The sequence below is a fragment of the Haliotis cracherodii genome, unplaced genomic scaffold (genome assembly GCF_022045235.1).
Source record: "Haliotis cracherodii isolate W230 unplaced genomic scaffold, xgHalCrac1.p SCAF_12, whole genome shotgun sequence".
NCBI classification, from domain to species: Eukaryota; Metazoa; Mollusca; class Gastropoda; order Lepetellida; family Haliotidae; genus Haliotis; species Haliotis cracherodii.
This window is the reverse complement of record NW_027266267.1, coordinates 6,444,058-6,462,969: the sequence shown is the minus strand read 5'-3', so window position 1 is coordinate 6,462,969 and position 18,912 is coordinate 6,444,058. Positions and strand designations below refer to the sequence as shown.

The window sequence follows — 18,912 nt, the reverse complement described above, 5'->3', positions numbered from 1 at the left end:
AGGTCCCTGTCTTCGCGATGTGTCATCACAGGAGGTCTTCCGGATCTGGGACGGTCCTGTACATCACCGTCTGAACATGTTTCTCGACTTAACGGCTTACGAGAGTGTGATGATACCCCAAATTCCATCCAAAGGCACTACAAGACATTCCTGCGTTATGCATGCCGATTATTTGCCATCTTTTGGCGTTTGATAATCGCCTTCGGCCATGGTCACACAATGTCATGGAATAATTGATTAAAACCGACCTTAAGAAAGCAATTATAACGTTTGTATATACTGCTTTTAGAGATACCCGAGGGTAGCGTGATGCACGGGCATACCATGCATGGCACGAGAGCTTTCGTCACGCATGACTGATTACATCATCTCGAGAAAACATAACTCTTCCCGTAATTATATCTTTCATGACTGTTACAAATAGTGGGACCAAACAATAATGAAATATATTAGGGTGTGCTTAACCTTTTTCTTTGTGTATATACATAGGTCATAGTTTGCGAAAGGTTGTTTTAATAAGATTGAGGTAATCTATGCATGTGAATTATCCTGTTTTCTTTATTTAAAGCATTAATTGTTTATTGTTAAGCAAGTTTATTGCTGCAGCTTTGTAATATGCAGCTACCAGCCGACTCGCCTCGCATCATAACACGGGCTGTGTACTCGCGGGCAGATGACCACGGAGTACGCTGATCACTGTGTCGGATTAACGAGACTGATTAATGAGTGATTTCGGTATTTCGTTGCAAATGAGGTGTGTGGGAGTCGGAGTGCGAGACTGTCGGATTAACGGGTCTAAATAGCACTGATTTAATCGGTTCCCATCATTAGTGATGATGAAGCCGATTGTCGGATTAACGAGTGTCGGATTAACGAGACTTGACTGTATATGGCGGCAGTCTGTACATAATCGAATCTGGACCAGACAATCCTGTGATTGACATTATGAGCACCGATCCATGCAAGTAGGATACGATGACATGCATCAACCAAGTCAGCAAACCTGACCACCTGATCTCGTTAGTCGCCTCTTACGACAAGCATGGTTGCCTTTTACGGCAAGCGTGGGTTGCTGAAGACCTTTTCCAACCAGGATCTTCAAAACAAATGGATCAGTTGTCGGCAAAAACGCATGGCTCTACGTTTACTCAGTTTGTTATATTTGCGAGATTCCTTGAATCAAGTTATGGTAAGGCTGACGTATACAAAAAGGGGATTCAATTTTAACCTATTGTGGACAGCGTTATTTGAAGTCGTACAGCAATTTACTCGATGACTATCTTTATTGTGGGTTTGGTCAGGTCAAATCAAGGAAAGTCTGTTAGATAAAACGATCGAATGAATACACAATCATTTAACTATTACAGTATTATCATTAACTCTCATTGTTGATAGGTTTCGGAGTCATTGTGTCGATGAATAGTTTGACGTGGACAGGCTGATACGCCCATGCACTGGTTTATCATTTACCTGGTTCCTTCCTCTGGGTTTAGAGGACAATGCATATTCATAAATTAAATTTCAATACCAATACAGCACGCCAGGGTTTGGAATAATATTTACAGCACAATATGTTAAACTATGATGATTGTACGCCATAAGTAGTTGACAGTCACACAACCAGGTGGAAAGCCATATCGACAAGTTGACAAGACGGCTGTCCCGGTGAGATATGTTGTTTATATAAATATTCCGAAACATATTGATCAATATTGTTTTCCTCCTAGGGAGGAGTTGATGCATGTTTTGTTTTGTGTTAGGAGTCAATGTTGAGCACAGAAATGATGTCGACCTCCCTGCCTGTGAGATCGAGCTGCTTCTTGTTGTGTAACTGAAACTTGGTCACAACCTCTTCGATGTAACACATTTTGACAGTTGTCATACAAGGGTCAGTGAAATTCTTTCATATACAGTCAATCTTAAAAGCGATGTTTTACCCTTCTTCCCCAGCTGCTTTATGTGTTCTGCCTCTCAAACCAACCAACCAACCAACAAACAAACTTAAATACAGGTGTCATATAGCTGGAATATTGCTAAGTTCGTCGTTAAACAACCAACAAACAAACAAACAAAATAACTTAAATACAGGTGGCATATACCTGGAATATTGCTGAGTGCATCGTTAAACAACCAACCAACCAACCAACCAACAAACAAACAAACAAACAAACATACAGGTGTCATATATCTGGTATATTGCTGAGTGCGTCGTTAAACAACCAACCAACCAACAAACAAACAAACTTAAATAGAGGTGTCATATAGTTGGTATATTGCTGAGTGCGTCGTTAAACAACCAACCAGCCAACAAACAAACAGACATAAATACAGGTGTCATATAGTTGGTATATTGTTGAGTGCGTCGTTAAACAACCAACCAACAAACAAACAAACAAACTTAAATACAGGTGTCATATAGCTGGTATATTGTTGAGTGCGTCGTTAAACAACCAACCAGCCAACAAACAAACAAACAGACATAAATACAGGTGTCATATAGCTGGTATATTGCTGAGTGCGTCGTTAAACAACCAACCAACAAACAAACAAACTTAAATACGGGTGTCATATAGTTGGTATATTGCTGAGTGCGTCGTCAAACAACCAACCAACAAACAAACAAACTCGGTGTTCTCGTATGCAGTAAATTTAATAGGTAATCACCTGATCGCTATTATTTTTCAAGTGATCTATTTCAACGATTTTAAAATTACAGATCTTAGCCATTCAACACTCAAAAGAATGTTGACATAGTTGTCTAGTGTTGTCTTATGTTTACAGATGACGCAATCAGTCATCTCGAATGCCCTTCTCCTGTCGATACACACCATCTTCAGTATTAACCTGGTACAGAGCGGTAAGTGTCTGAAATAACTTATGCTAAATATAATGTTCGTCCCATCATCTTCTACATATCAATGTTACCAAACCGGGTAATTTACAAATCGCAGCATTTTGTGAAACAACCTATATTAGAAACACTGTTCCTTCCTTGTATCATGCGCAGCGATTGTTGCAATGCTGTGTATATAGGAGATGTGATTTAATGGTAATGTGGGGTCCTCTTTATTTTTTCAGATACAGCTGTAATACACTGTCCTGACATAGCCTTCTTGGGTACTTCTGCCCGACTTACCTGTTCCACGCCTGTCGACTTCTTTACTACAAGTTACAGCTGCCCATGCGGACTTGCACCACAGTGTCAGGCGGAGTCAGGCTGCACCAATGTATCAGGATATAATGCAAGCATCGTCAATCAAACACAGACTGAACTCACGATAATCAGTGTACAGCCACAACATGCAGGCAACTGGTCATGTGTTGACAGATACTGTTATGAAAACCCGTTTTGTCATCTTGTCGTCGCAAGTAGGTAGAAGTGTTATGGAGAATAAAGAGAAATAATGGGTGAATAGAAGCAATTATCAGAAAGCTCTGTCACTATCCACTGTAAGATTCCGACTATATCATGACCATGTGATTATGAATTGCTATCAGTTAGTGATGATACCACATAATGTCATTGGGGGCACGGGTGGCCCAATCGTCTAAGGCGCCGGGATTCGCTGTGCAGAGTTGCGTCCCTTAGGCACGCCAGAAACCTATTATTGTGGGTTCGAATCCCGGTTCTCCCCGATAATGTTTCTAGGTTTGTCAGCACCATACCCGTGCTCGTGAGTTTCACCAAAGTGGTAAATGTCTGAGACCTGCATCACTTTGGGCTTTCCTCCCACATTAAGCTGACACGCCGTGATGTAACTGGGATACTGTTAAAAGCGGCGTTAAACCCAACTCACTCACTCACTCAAAATGTGAGCGTATCCTGCCCCACCGGTGTATGAGTGAAATGTAAGGCGTTATCTTTGAGTAATATCATTAATACTTACAATGTAATAATGAATTTAAGCAGATAAAAAAACAAATTTACAAGTTTCATTTTCTGTTGTTTTGCGTCACAGTTAGCAATATTCCAGCTATATCTCGGCTACTTGTACATAATCAAGTTATTGACCAAACAAACCAGTGGTGGATATCATGAGAAACGAACTACGTGGGGTAGATAACACAAACCAAATGCCATCTATGAAAGCATCCAAGAGTCACGGGAGTGATTAATCTTCATTCATCTTTCATTTCATTTACAGTAAACTACGTTTATAACGAACACGCTTATAACGAACTGACGGATATAGCGAACTTATTTTTAGTCCCGACCATTTGTTGTAAATATGCTGTATGTATGCTTATAACGAACTACGGTTATTACGAACTAAAATTAGTGGTCCCCTCGAGTTCGTTATAACAGTAGTTTACTGTATTTAAAATGTTTATGTGGCCAGTCAATCTTATGGACTTATACTTTGTCAAAGTAAACAATGCAAACTGTAACTATCATAGGGTATTCGCTTGTAGTTCATGTGAATGGTTTTCATACCTGTACTAATTGTAATTAGAATGCAACGCTTGATGATGTTATATTTATAAAACTGTCGATAACAAATGTAAGTTGGTGTTATGTTTACGACATACACAGTTATGACATTTATTATGTTTAAGATATATTTTTAATTAAGATATATACACAGTTATGACATTTATTATGTTTAAGAGATATTTTTAATTAAGATATATACACAGCTATGACATTTATTATGTTTAAGAGATATATACACAGTTATGACATTTATTATGTTTAAGAGATATCTTTAATTAAGATATATACACATTTATGTCATTTTTATGTTTAAGAGATATATTTAATTAAGATATATACACAGTTATGATATTTTTTATGTTAAGATATATTTTTAATTAAGATATATACACAGTTATGCCATTTTTCATGTTTAAGAGATTCCCTCGGTCAACATAACCAGTGATGTGGATGCTGATTCAGTGAATCTGGGTGACAGAATATCCCTCACAGTCGACATTCGAGACTACCACTGCTCTGATACTTATAACTTAACACTACAGGTCGGGAGTGTCACCTATACATCTGGCACTGGGAGGAATGCTACCATCAAATACCTGCCCAAAATTGTACCCATTAATGTGACACAGACACACTTTGGGGACGTTAAGCTTGTGTTTGCCTGTGGTAATCACCAGTGGAATATTACTCCTGAAGGTGTAAACGAGCTACTACAGAATCGTAAGTATTATTCCTGTCGTGATTCACCTGTAAGTTAAATGTCCCAAACATAATTAGGGCTGGTATTTGGAACATTTTCGTGCTGTTTAACGCCACACCCGGTGTTGATGAGCTATATGACGGCGGTCTGTAACTAATCGAATGTGGACCAGGCAATCCAGTGACTGGACATAAATCTATGCAATTGGGGCACGATGGCAGGCGTCAGATGACATGCATCAACCAGGTCAGCGAGCCTGACCACCCGATCCCGTTAGTCGTCTTACAACAAGCATGGACGGTGGGGTAGCCTAGTGGTTAAAGCGATCACCCGTCACGAAGCAGACCTGGCCTCGATTCCCCACATGGGTACAATGTGTGAAGCCCATTTCTGGTGTTCCCCGACGCAATATTGCTGGAATATAGCTAAAAGCGGCATAAAACCGCTCACTCACGAATTCAATTTGGATAGGAGCAGCACCACAAATGAATTGATTTAAGCACTTCTGTGGTCACGAGGCCCAGGGCGGTACACATACTCCTCAACAGTTTTGCCCTGCTTAAAACAACAGCATAGTCTAAGTTTATTACCTCCCAGGCGCGATGGACCAAAGCCATTTGATTTTATGTGAATTTTAAACCAAACGTTTTACCTCTGTAACAATGAAACTTGAGCTAAAACAATTGTGTGGGCGAATAAAAGGTTTCAAACCCAGATCTATTAATTTATTTAATATAAACTTGTTCTTTCTTCTGGCTGCCCAGAGATTACTCCATATAAATATTTTCCAAACGGTACGATCTTGGTTCAGATCGCTGTACCACACTTCTCCATTGGCGGACAACGGGTATCCCGTGTGATATTTAGGAAGTATCATAAAGTAACATAATGTACAGAACTTGCATAAAACATATTTCGCAGTTCATAAAGTATAAGCTATTGGTCCTGATGTAAGTTAATATTTAGTTGTTAATTTCATACAATAGCCCCATTTCGCCGTGTCAGAAGACTACACTCGTTAACTTTCCGCGCGGGTTTGAATCCCGGTGGCGACAAACATTTTTCATGAAATTGCTCCATAATCAAGATTAAATGACAGGGAAAAAAAAAAGAAGTTGCGACATTGCCGAGTGGTGTTTAACTAATGATTCATTCAGTTAGACCACAGACAAAGACAAAAGTTCACGTTAACCTTGAAATAACAGGTGGTAAAACCTTTGTTACAACATTCTTCTTTGAGCATTTTATAATGTCACAAATTATTAATTGAAAACGTGAAAAGGACATAGCAGCGCGCTGGTATCCGGAAGTGCTTCTGCGCATGCGCGAAGAGTTGCATGCAGGGTAATGTTTGCGCATCCAAGATGGCGTCACTTCCGGTTCCGAGAGGCGTGCACCTCCACGACGGCGGCACTTCCGGTTCCGGGGAAGAGGAGGAGGACGTGAGAAGCGCTCGTAACGATTTTAAAAAAAGAAGAAAAAATTAAGATAAGCGCACGTAAAATCCTCTACTTGTATTTGAAAAAAGAAAAGGAGGAGGTTGGGAGGAGGAGGGAGAGAGGGAGGAGGAAGGGAGGAGGGAGAGAGGAGAAGGAGGGAGGGAGGGAGGAGGAGGAGGGAGGGAGGAGGAGAAGGAGGAGGAGTTTTTTTGTGGGCAATGATGAAAGTGTTCTTTCGGCAGAGTGGGGTGGCCTTGAAAAGGGCCGTTTGGGGGAAGAAGAAGAAGAAAACTTTAGTACCGCTGTCCAAGAAACAACATCATGTCCAATCTTATGGATGTCAAGACACTGAGGGAAGTGAGCGGTGAAGTGTTCATTGATGATCCGTTAGAACTGCATGATCTGATGATGACATGTAGTGCCTTGTACAAAGGTGACTATCAAATGTTGAGTGCGAAAATAAGGACCGTCACAGGAACTGGAACGGGAACGGAAACAGGAATGGAAACTTCATCCTAGGAAGGCGGCAAAAGGTTCCTCATTCGCGTTGCTCTGATTCACATTCTCCTCGCAGAGATAGTGTAGCTGTAGCTTCTTCTTGTGTCTCACCAGCCCGGTCATCTTGAGGTAGTCACAGTAAGGGGACCACTTGTGGTGTTCCACCCAAGGATCGTCGTGGGATGCCCATCTTCTCAGCCGCATTGGAAACAGTACACACCATCGGCACTCTGCTTGTACACGAAGCCTGCAGGGGCCATCTCTTCAGGGGTCTAGTTCATTTGCGTCAAACCAGGCTAGCCTTCTTTCAAAGTGTAGATAATGGTTCGACGGTGACTTACTGTGTGGCGACCTGCCATCACAACCATCCGTACCCTTACTCCTGGGTCCACAAGCATCTACACTATCAGTCACCACGTCTCCCTCACAAGTATTCGTACAGCAATTCGTCTCTGCCATTCTCGATGTGATGATTTTCACAAGTGACTCTGACCCACTCGACTGGTCACTTTTTTAATAGAAGAGGCGCTGAAACCCTGCTTCCTGGCTGGTCAACAACGCATTGGTCCGTTCCAGCGCCCGGCCTGAGCCTCGGTTTTCCAAAACGGACCGACCCTTGTTTTTCTTTTTCATAGAAAATAGTTTTTCCATGGGCGAAAACGCACAACGCCGGTTCGACCAATCAGAGACCAGAACAGGTCGAGTGCAGCCTCTGATTGGTCAACAACCCTTGCTTCTGATTGGTCAGATTTCGATCCTGTTTTTTGGGGTAGCCATGACCACCGTCACCACGATCATGTTGTGGAACGGACGTCTGAATTCTGAAGGTGGACCAACATGGACCGACATAAATGTGATGTAGGTATGCCTACGTGATGCATTTCGTGTGTTGGCACTTGTGTATGCCTGCGTGGCGTTTTTTACTCGTGTCTCCATGCAAATGCGGTGCCACGCGTGGCAACAAACAGACGTTTATATTGATATAGAACGATAGACATAAGTGACGTTGTCACTCCCTCATCCACGCCGAGGTGTTGACACTCGTGCCTACATGCGTACTGTCACTCGTGTCTCCATGCAAACGTGATATACTACGTGTCTCCATGCAAACGTTGTGTCACGCGTGTCTCCATGCAAAACGTGCAAATATTATTTAAAATATTTAGATTGATAAGGATAGAGAGAGATCGATAGACATACGTGGTGTTATACTCGTGTCTCCATGCAAACGTGAAGGCACTAGTGTACACATACATACATAGAGGCGTGGTGTCACTCGTAGGCGTGTACTGCCAAGAGGACGGGGAGGGTGGGGGTTCTTTTGGATTGTTGTTTGTGTTGGCAAAGCAATGATGAAAGAGTTTTTTGGGGAGAGATGGGTGGCCCTGAAAAGGGCCATTGGAAAACAAACTGGAAACAGGTAATGGTAGGAAACTGGAAAACTGAAAAAACTGGGAAACTGGAAACGAGTGGAAACTGGAAAAACAGCTGAGCAGTATGTGGCATGCGTTAGTCCCTTTGCTCAGAGGATCTTTCTTCTTCCTTGTCCTCCTCCTCCTCGGACTGATGACGTCGTCGGTCATGTTTTCTTTTGCCTAGACATGGTGTGAAGTCCGCATGGAGTTGTGCGATGCATTCTTTTAGGGCACGGCCATCAATATGTCTTCTATGAGATGAAGCACTTGTGTCACTTGTGTCGACATGGACGGCGCTGCTGGAGTCTTCTTTCGACTGGGTTCTGGGCAATCTGCAGCGAAATGGCCCATGGCTTGGCAGTTGTAACATGGGCCCTTGGGGAGTCTTCTTTTAACTGGGTTCTGGGCAATCTGCAGCGAAATGGCCCATGGCTTGGCAGTTGTAACATGGGCCCTTGGGGGTCTTCTTGACTGCTTATCTTCGGACAGACAACGCAGCGTGCTGATTGGTCCGTTCCGGCTCCCGGCCTGAGCCTCGGTTTTACAAACCGACCCGACCCTTGTGTTTCTTTATCATAGGAAATGTGTTTTTTTCCATGGGAGAGAAAGCACAACCTTGGTTCGACCAATCAGAGGGTCGCCAAGGTCCTGGACAGTCTCTGATTGGTCCACAAACCAAGCCTCTGATTGGTCAGATTTCGATCTTGTTTTTTCTGGGGTCTGCATGTCCATCTTGTTTTTCTCTTGGGTGTGCATGCCGATCTCCATCCTAAAGACAACACAACACCTTTTTTTGTTCAATTTCGTAATCCCCCACTCACACAAAACAAAAGCCACAGGATGAGGGGCGTCCGTGTGATTTTGTGTCCAGAAAATGTTTTCACTAGGGGGTGAACAAAACACTCGGCTCTTCTCTTCCATTTTTCATTCACTTTTCCATCATGACAAAACAGGGGACTTTGGCGTGCTTCAGATGTTCTTTCCAGGGTTTGTCTGTGGCTTCCCATTGGCAGAGTGTCACACCTCAGCAATAACAGGTAACACGATCACCTCGACCATGATAATAACCAGCCATGACCATGTCATAAGGGGTCTGGGTCATCTGTTTAGGCCACGTTTGAAAAGACCTCAAACGTTCTTGAAATGAATCATAGTCATGATGATCTGTGAAGCATGGCCTTTCTCTTTTATCTATTTTCTCTTTACTTTTACAACGAGCATGTGCACAGACATGACAGACAGACAGCGTTGACGACATCTCAACTCAGCCTCTACCCTCGGTTCGGCACCCTATTGGAGTTGAGATAATCAAGACACAAAGAGTCAGTTCAATCAATCACTGTTTTACGATGAACAACAACAACATCAACATCAACCCAGATACATAGCAAATATGAAAGACAACCGAGGAGAGAGTGTTTCACATGTCCCTTCAACAACGTGAAAACCTTTCATCTTCAAGCTTTTCAAGAGAAGATGGGGTCACCATAAGATGTGGTCCTTCATCATACTGTCCCAAACAGGCCCCAACAATGCATCAACCAAGTCAGCGAGCCTGACCACGCGATCCCGTTAGTCGCGTCTTACGACGAGCATGGGCGGTGGGGGTAGCCTAATGGTTAAAGCGATCACCCGTCACGAAGAAGACCTGGGCTCGATTCCCCATATGGGTACAATGTGTGAAGCCCATTTCTGGTGTTCCCCGACGTGATATTGCTGGAATATTGCTAAAAGCGGCGTAAAACCATAGTCACTCACTCACTAATTCATTTTGCAATATGGCTACATGGCTGAGATAATGCCGATGCGAGGTTAAATTTTAACTCACTCACTCATTTTGGATAGGAGCAGTACAACATATGAATTCTGTGGTCACGAGGCCCAGGGCGGGAGACATACTCCTCAACAGTTTTGTCCTGCTTAAAACAACAGAACATTCTACGTTTATTACCTCCCAGGCGCGATGGTCCAAAGCGGTGTGAAATTGCATTTTTCCATTTTATTTTATGTGAATTATAAACCAAACGTTTTAACTCTGTAACAATCAAAATTGAGCTAAAAAAATTGTCTTGGCAAAAAAAAGCTTCCAAACCCAGATCTAATAATTTACAATGGGTGCGGAATTTACACTTGTTCTTCCTTCTGGCTGCACAGAGATTACTCCATATAAATATTGTACAAGTGGTACGATCTTGGTTTAGATCGCCGTACCACACTTCTCCATTGGTGGAATACGGGTATCCCCTGTGATATTTAGGAAGTATCATAAAGTAACATACTTTATAGAAATTGCATAAAACATATTTCGCAGTTCATAAACGGATAAGCTATTGGTCCTGATGTAAGTTAATAATTAGTTGTCAATTTGATACAATACCCCCATGTCGCCGTGTCAGAAGACTACACTCGTTAACCTTCCGCGCGGGTTCGAATCCCGCTGGCGACAAACGTTTTTCATGAATTTGCTCTATAATCAAGATGAAATGACAGGGAAAAAAAAGTTGCGTCATTGCCAAGTGCCATCGTCAACTAATAATTCATTCAGTTAGACCACAGTCAAAGACAAAAATTCACGTTAAGCTTGAAATAACAGGTGGTAAAACCTTTGTTACAACATTCGTCTTTGAACATTTTATGATGTCACAAATTATTAATTGAAAACGTGACTAGTACATAGCACGCTCTGGTATCCGGAAGTGGCTCTGCGCATGCGCAAAGAGTTGCATGCTGGGTAATGCGTGCACCTCCAAGATGGCGTCACTTCCAATTCTGAGTGGCGTGCACCTCCATGTTGGCGTCACTTCCGGTTCCGAGTGGCGTGCGCATCCAAGATGGCGCCACTTCCGGTTCCGAGAGGCATGCGCCTCCAAGATGGCGCCACTTCCGGATCCGTGGAGGAGGAGCGCTCGTAAAATTAAAAAAATATATGAAAAAATGAAAAGAAGCGCACGTAAAAATCTCCACTTTTATTTTTAAAAAAGAGGTTGGGAGAAGAAGGAGGAGGAAGGGAGGAGGAAGGGAGGAGGGAGGAAGGGAGAAGGGGGAGCGAGGGAGGAGGAGGAGGGAGGGAGGAGGAGAAGGAGGAGGAGTTTTTTTGTGGTGGGTAGGCAAAGCAATGATGAAAGTGTTCTTTCGAGTGGGGTGGCCCTGAAAAGGGCCGTTGGAAGAAGAAGAAGAAGAAAACTTTTGTACCGCTGTCCAAGAAGCAACATCCATGTCAAATCAATGGATGTCAAGACACTGAGGGAAGTGAGCGGTGAAGTGTACATTGATGATCCGTTAGAACTGCATGATCTGATGATGACATGTAGTGCCTTGTACAAAGGTGACTATCAAATGTTGAGTGCGAAAATAAGGACCGTCACGGGAACTGGAACGGGAACGGAAACAGGAATGGAAACCTCATCCTAGGAAGAAGGCAAAAGGTTCCTCATTCGCGTTGCTCTGATTTACATTCTCCTCGCAGAGATAGTGTAGCTGTAGCTTCTCCTTGTGTCTCACCTGCCCGGTCATCTTGAGGTAGTCACAGAGAGGGGACCACTTGTGGTGTTCCATCCAAGGATCGTCTAGGGACGCCCATCTTCTCAGCCACATTGGAAACAGTACACACCATCGGCTCTCTGCGTGTTCGTCACGATATGGCTGAAATATTGCCGATGTGACGTAAACTCACTCACTCACTTTCTGCATGTACACGAAGCCCGCATGGGCCATCTCTTCAGCGGTCTGGTTCATTTGCGTCAAACGAGGCTAGCCTTCTTTCAAAGTGTAGATAATGGGGCGACGGTGACTTACTGGGCGGCGACTTGCCATCACAAGCATCCGTACCCTTACTCCTGCGTCCACAAGCATCTGCACTATCAGTCACCACGTCTCCCTCACAAGTATTCGCACAGCAATTCGTCTCTGCGATTCTCGATGTGATGATTTTCACAAGTGACTCTGACCCACTCGACTGGTCGCTTTTTTAATAGAAGAGGCGCTGAAACCCTGCTTCCTGACTGGTCAACAACGCATTAGTCCGTTCCAGCGCATGACCTGAGCCTCGATTTTCCAAAACGGACCGACCCTTGTTTTTCTTTTTCATAGAAAATAGTTTTTCCATGGGCGAGAACGCACAACGCCGGTTCGACCAATCAGAGACCAGAACAGGTCGAGTGCAGCCTCTGATTGGTCAACAACCCTTGCTCCTGATTGGTCAGATTTCGATCCTGTTTTTTGGGGTAGTCATGACCACCGTCACCACGATCATGTTGTGGAACGGACGTCTGAATTCTGAAGGTGGACCGACATGGACTGACATAAATTTGATGTAGGTATGCCTACGTGATGCATGATGCATTTCGTGTCTCCATGCAAACGTGATGTCACTCGTGACTACAAACAGACGTTGTTTTTTTTATTAGCCATACATAGTGTTATCACTCGCTCATCCATGCCGAGGTGTTGGCACTCGTGTATGCCTGCGTGGAGTTTTTTTACTCGTGTCTCCATGCAAACGTGATATACTACGTGTCTGCAAACGTGCAAACGTGGTGTCATGCATGTCTTCAAACAGACGTTTATAAATATTATTATTTATGATATTTAGATTGATAAGGATAGAGAGAGATCGATAGACATATCATAGGAAATGTTTTTTTTTCCATGGGAGAGAAAGCACAACGGCGGTTCGACTAATCAGAGGGTCGCCAAGGTCCTGGACGGTCTCTGATTGGTCCACAACCCAAGCCTCTGATTGGTCAGATTTCGATCTTGTTTTTTTCTGGGGTCTGCATGTCGATCTTGTTTTTCCCTTGGGTGTGCATGCCGATCTCCATCCTAAAGACAACACAACACCTTTTTTTGTTCAATTTGTTTACTCCCCCACTCACACAAAACAAAAGCCACAGGATGAGGGGCGTCCCTGTGATTTTGTGTCCAGAAAATTATGTCACTAGGGGGTGAACAAAACGCTCGGCCATTCTCTTCCATTTTTCGTTGACTTTTCCATCAGGACAAAACAGGGGACTTTGACGTACTTCAAATGTTCTTTCCAAGGTTTGTCTGTGGCTTCCATTGGCAGAGTGTCACACCTCAGCAATAACAGATAACACGATCATGATAATAACCAGCCATGACCATTTTTCATAAGGGTCTGGGTCATCTGTTTAGGCCACGTTTGAAAAGACCTCAGACGTTGTTGAAATGAATCATAGTCAGGATGATCTGTCAAGCATGGCATTTCTCTTTTATCTATTTTCTCTTTACTTTTACAATGAGCATGTGCACAGACATGACAGACAGACAGCGTTGACGACATCTCAACTCAGCCTCTACCCTCGGTTCGGCACCCTATTAGGGTTGATATAATCAAGACACAAAGAGTCAGTTCAATCAATCACTGTTTTACGATGAACAACAACAACATCAACATCAACCCAGATACATAGGAAATATGAAAGACAACCGAGGAGGGGGTGTTTCACATGTCCCTTCAACAATGTGAAAACCTTTCATCTTCCATCTTCAAGCTTTTCAAGAGAAGATGGGGTCACCATAAGATGTGGTCCTTCATCATACTGTCCCAAACAGGCCCCAACAATGTTTGGGACCCCTCAGTAAAACAGGTACAGTCTATGGTCTCCCTGAAACAGACATGACATATCACTTGACTACTGTTGCAGCTTGTGTACTTCAATATGTTGTTATGACGGTAGACACTAATTCACACTGTGTGACCACGACCATCCTCCTGTGGAGAGCTTGTTTGATCTGAAAAGTCCTACCCCTGACACAGCTCTACCATCCTCTACTGCCATACAGATCGGGAGGAAAACTGCTCTTTCCTTTGTGCCGCACGTGTGCCGAAACCCAGTCACAAACGTCCTGCGAGCACACGGATGAGGAGAGGGCCTTGGTGGGCACGTACACCACCCTAGAAGTCAAACAAGCCGTGGAGTAGTATGACTACAAAGTGCTTCAGATCTACGAAGCTTGGCATTTTGACACCTTTGAGAAGTATGACCCCAAGACCCAGGAAGGGGGACTCTTTGCCCGCTATGTCGACCATTTTTTCAAGCTGAAGACCGAAGCCAGCAGATACCCCAAGGGTTGTACCGACCCAGATGCTTACATCGAAGACATTTATCAGCACGAAGGCATCCGCCTGAACAATGACAACATGAAGAAGAACCCAGGACTCTGTGCTCTTAGCAAGCCTGTCTTAATTCGCTCCGGGGCAAGTACGGTCAGCACTTAGACTATGGTCAGCAATCCTGCCAAGTACTTTACTCTGTTTAGAGATGAAAGAAATATCATGAACGATGTCATGATCATCAACGAACATATGGTGCTGGGGAACTTTACCCCAAGAAAGAATTCCACACGCCCCATGCTAATTCCAATGTCGTCCTGGCTGTTTGGGTCACCACACAAGCGCGTCTCAAGCTAAACTACACCCTCAAGCGGCTGGATTGCAGGGTCTTGTACTTCGACATGGAGAGCGTCATTTACATTCATCAACCGAGGCATGGAATCCAACCATGGGGAATATGTTGGGGAAGTTAACAGACGAGCTGGGCGAAAACACCATCAAGACGTTTGTGTCAGGAGGTCCCAAAAAGTATGCCTATGAGTTAATAAAGCCTAGACCCGATGGAACGTGCAGCACAATCTGCATCACGTCTGGGAGTTTCACCAGATGCGGGTGCATGGCCTTCATGATCAAGTGGCGTGTCCACCTCCATGGAATCCTCCTCCTCCTCGGACTGATGTCGTCATTGACGCTTTGAAAGGAGCTTTCTTGAGGGGCTTCTGTCATGCTTTCTTTTGCCTAGACGTGGTGTGTTCGTCTCCAGGGGAGGGTGTGCTGCTGCTGCCCCCTTGCGTGCGCCCTCCTCCTGGACCCTCTTCTTGGGTTTTTCCGCCAGGGTCATCAACCATGCACGCACATCGTCTAGCATGGTGGGACCTTGAAACACGCGGCTGGGACTGTGACCTTCTTGTCTCCATGGACAGTCTTCGCACAACTCGTTTGTCGCTTGATTGATGCACTGTCCACATCCTAAATGCACCATGCAAAAATTCGTCATGTGCACCCCTATGTCTTTCATACATTCAAAATCATAGAAGAGGAATTTGACGTTGTTTCGCTGGACTTGGTTGCTCCATCCATCCTCCTCATCTGCATCAGCATCAGAATCGGTTCACAGGCACTGGGTCCATCCTCTGGGGGTGACTGGAGATGACGGGTGTAACAGCGCTGATTTCGGAACCATCCTTGACATGACAAGCAAGGCATCCCATGATCTTCCTTGGGTCCGCAAGGTGTGGAGTGGAGGCATGCCTGGCAGCGATATTGCTTGGTGCAGGGGTGGTTTTCGGGATGATCATAACCATGGTCGCAGTGCTCACAGTAATGGTTAGACCCATAAAAGGCTGGCATGGAAGTGGTCACATCAAAGTGGTCACGATGATGGTATAAATGCAACATGGTGGCGTCGGGTGGAGCCTCATCACTCTTGTACAACAACCTGTTGAACATATCTTGACTGTCGACTTTCAGTTGAAAGTTCCTTTGGGTCAAGGCACCTCCCACGCGTTCTAGGTTGTCCAGGCCCTGACAGCGACCTTCAGGAATGCCAAGGTGCCGAATCAATGCCTGTGCCTGTTTGGCTGGAATGTTGGTTCGATCCATTCTCACCAGTCTCACTCTCTTGTAGGACCATTCTGGGGTCGGGGGATCGGTCTTCTGGGCATAATGTTGTGCCACCACAATGGCCCTTGCCAAACAGGATTGATCTTTGTTCTTGATCCGTACATATTTTGCGTTCTAAAAATGCTTCCAGTCCAACCATGTCATTGAGAGGCCTCTGCCTGATCCGAGCCCGTCGGGCTCTGCTAAATGTAACAAGGTCACATCCATGGTGTCATCGATGGCAAGATCTTGATTTGACTCTTGGACCTTTTCCACGGCATACACCATGGGGATCTTCCAAGCGTCGAAATGGAATTCGTATGGGGGAGTCCAAAGCGGGGTGACGGATACTAGGTCCAATACGATCACCCTTCTGGCCTGACACCTGTTGTTAGAAGTCCTCGATCACGGTGTCAAATAAACGTTGCAGTTCTGTGGACAGCTGGTGTGGTGGCATGTCTTCCAAGTAGTCTTTGTTGAATGTCAAATGATCAGTATGGTTAGCGCTTCTTAACCGTCTCGCTCGAGACACCGCCATCTTCTCCAAGTGATACGGTTCACTCTGCTTGCCAGTCATGATGTCTATGAGTGCCTGATGAACGTCTGCTCTCCTTGATTTGTAGACAAGGTTTCCAAAAACAGGATCAAAATATGACCAATCAGACGATTGGGTTGTCGACCAGAAGACAGCACCGACCAATCAGAAGACAGCACCTGAGCCAAGTTGTACATTCTCGCCCAGGGAAAAAAACATTTCCTATGGAAAAGATACACAAGGGTCAGGTCGGTTTGGAAAACCAGGGCTCAGACCAGGCACCGGAACGGACCAATCGGTGCACTGAGTTGCGGACCAATCAAACCAGATACCATTTCGATCTGCTCCCTCACCTATAAACAAGAGTGAAGCCACTCACACTGCATTCTATGAGATCAATCATCATGGCAACCAGCACAGAGAATTGGGACTTGGAACTCACAAAGACAGAAGCATTGCCATTGCCTCTTCCATGGAAATGTGTCAGGTGCCAGGGCTGTCTTCCTGTCTACGCTCTTGACACGAAGGCACGTGATGACACATTTCAGTGCATCTATTGCAACACCGTCCTGAAGGACACTTACATGAGGCGATAATGCCACACCAGTAAGTGTCCTGTCAGGAGACAGATGTCGGCCCATCCGTGCCTTTGTAGCACAGCGCCTATGTGGGTGAGGAGGTAACTTCAAGATCAAACGGCACTTTTCAGGGCCAACCCACTCTCCCGATAAAACGCTTTCATCATTGCCTTGCCTACCCACCACAAAAAAACTCCTCCTCCTCCTCCCTCCCTCCCTCCCTCTCCTCCCTCTCCTCCCTCTCCTCCCTCTCCCCCTCCTCCCTCCCTCCTCCTCCCTCTCCTCCCTCCTCCTCCCTCTCCTCCGCCTCCCTCTCCTCCTCCTCCTCCCTCTCCTCCTCCTCCCTCTCCTCCTCCCTCCTCCCTCCTCATCCTCCCTCCTCATCCTCTCCTCCTCCTACTTCCCTCCCTCCCTCTCTCCCTCCCTCCTTCCTCCTCGCAGAACCACTTCCGTATACCAGAGCGCTGCTATGTACTACTAACGTGTGTATTGAAAATGTTACAATTTATTCTGTTACGGTCACCAACATACCAACCACTCTTTCAACAGGATCGCTTACTGCATGGAGCCCTCCAACGCCATCAGATACGTCAACGTTATTCATAGTTGCAGGAGGAGTTACTTCGATTGTTATTATGAATATGATTATCACTTTCGCCTGCAGTTACAAGTGGAAAAAACAGGTAAAACTACGTCAATTAAACATTCTCATTGATCCTCCCTATATAACTGTGGAAGTGCCAGCTAACAGGTTTATTCCGGCGCGGATGTAACTGTTCAAGACGTAAGGAAAAGTTAATCACGTGACATACTGACGTTCATCGGGAAATGAACGACAGTCACCTTGGTTGTGTTCACCTTGGCGAGGTCACCCGCTCCTGTCAATGTTGTACAACAGATCGTACCTGATGTAGATGAACTCTATGCCTCTGCGAATAAATCCAAGTACCCAGCACATCATAACTATACCACTGCATTGCCATATACAGAGCAAGAAAGCTAGGAATATACAATAATTTTCTTTGCTCAAAAGCAACAATTCAAAATGCACTGTTGAAGATAGATATTATATGTTCTTTACCTGTTTGTTTTGCTTTAAAAATTCAATACGTCTTTATCAAGAAAAGATTCCTCTGCAGTATAAGAGAGGGGGTAACATTTGTGTATAATCTTCTAGCATACTTTTCGCGAACACCTGGTATCATTACTTTTTGATTGTGATTCATAAACACGTGCTCATGATTAAGTCGGAATTGTAAATCCACTCTGCTTTATGCAGAGATTTCTATTGGATATGGAAAGGGTTTTGTCGCTTTATTTCACCCATACAGTCAAAATGTATAACTTATTCCTGGCATCTGCCACCTGGATTCTATAGCCCTACTCATGCACCCACTCACCTAGTTTGGTTTATAGTCAGCTGCGAGTGAGGCCTTTTAATGATTTTGATTTTATGTTCATTACTTGACATTGATTACTATTATGTTGTTTCCATTCGTCACCACTCGCCCCTTTCCGTAACCTGTAAGACAACCTCGGCTTGTTCCGGAATAACACGAGTTGGTCCTGAATGTGATGTTTCGTCATATGTTTTGTATTATTATTGTATTATGCCATTGAGGTAGGTTTAAGCG

General features: G+C 44.5%; 1 protein-coding gene across 1 annotated transcript; it reads left to right on the top strand.

Annotated features, from left to right (window-relative positions):
• Nucleotides 1-1,631: 1,631 nt before the first annotated feature.
• On the top strand, nt 1,632-18,051 carry LOC139456949 (uncharacterized). The gene is made up of 6 exons (XM_071238415.1): nt 1,632-1,665; nt 1,761-1,888; nt 2,782-2,857; nt 3,079-3,369; nt 4,853-5,156; nt 17,799-18,051. Exons 3-6 carry the CDS (start codon nt 2,782-2,784, stop codon nt 18,049-18,051), a joined length of 924 nt encoding a protein of 307 aa, XP_071094516.1. The 5' UTR covers nt 1,632-1,665; nt 1,761-1,888.
• Nucleotides 18,052-18,912: the final 861 nt, after the last annotated feature.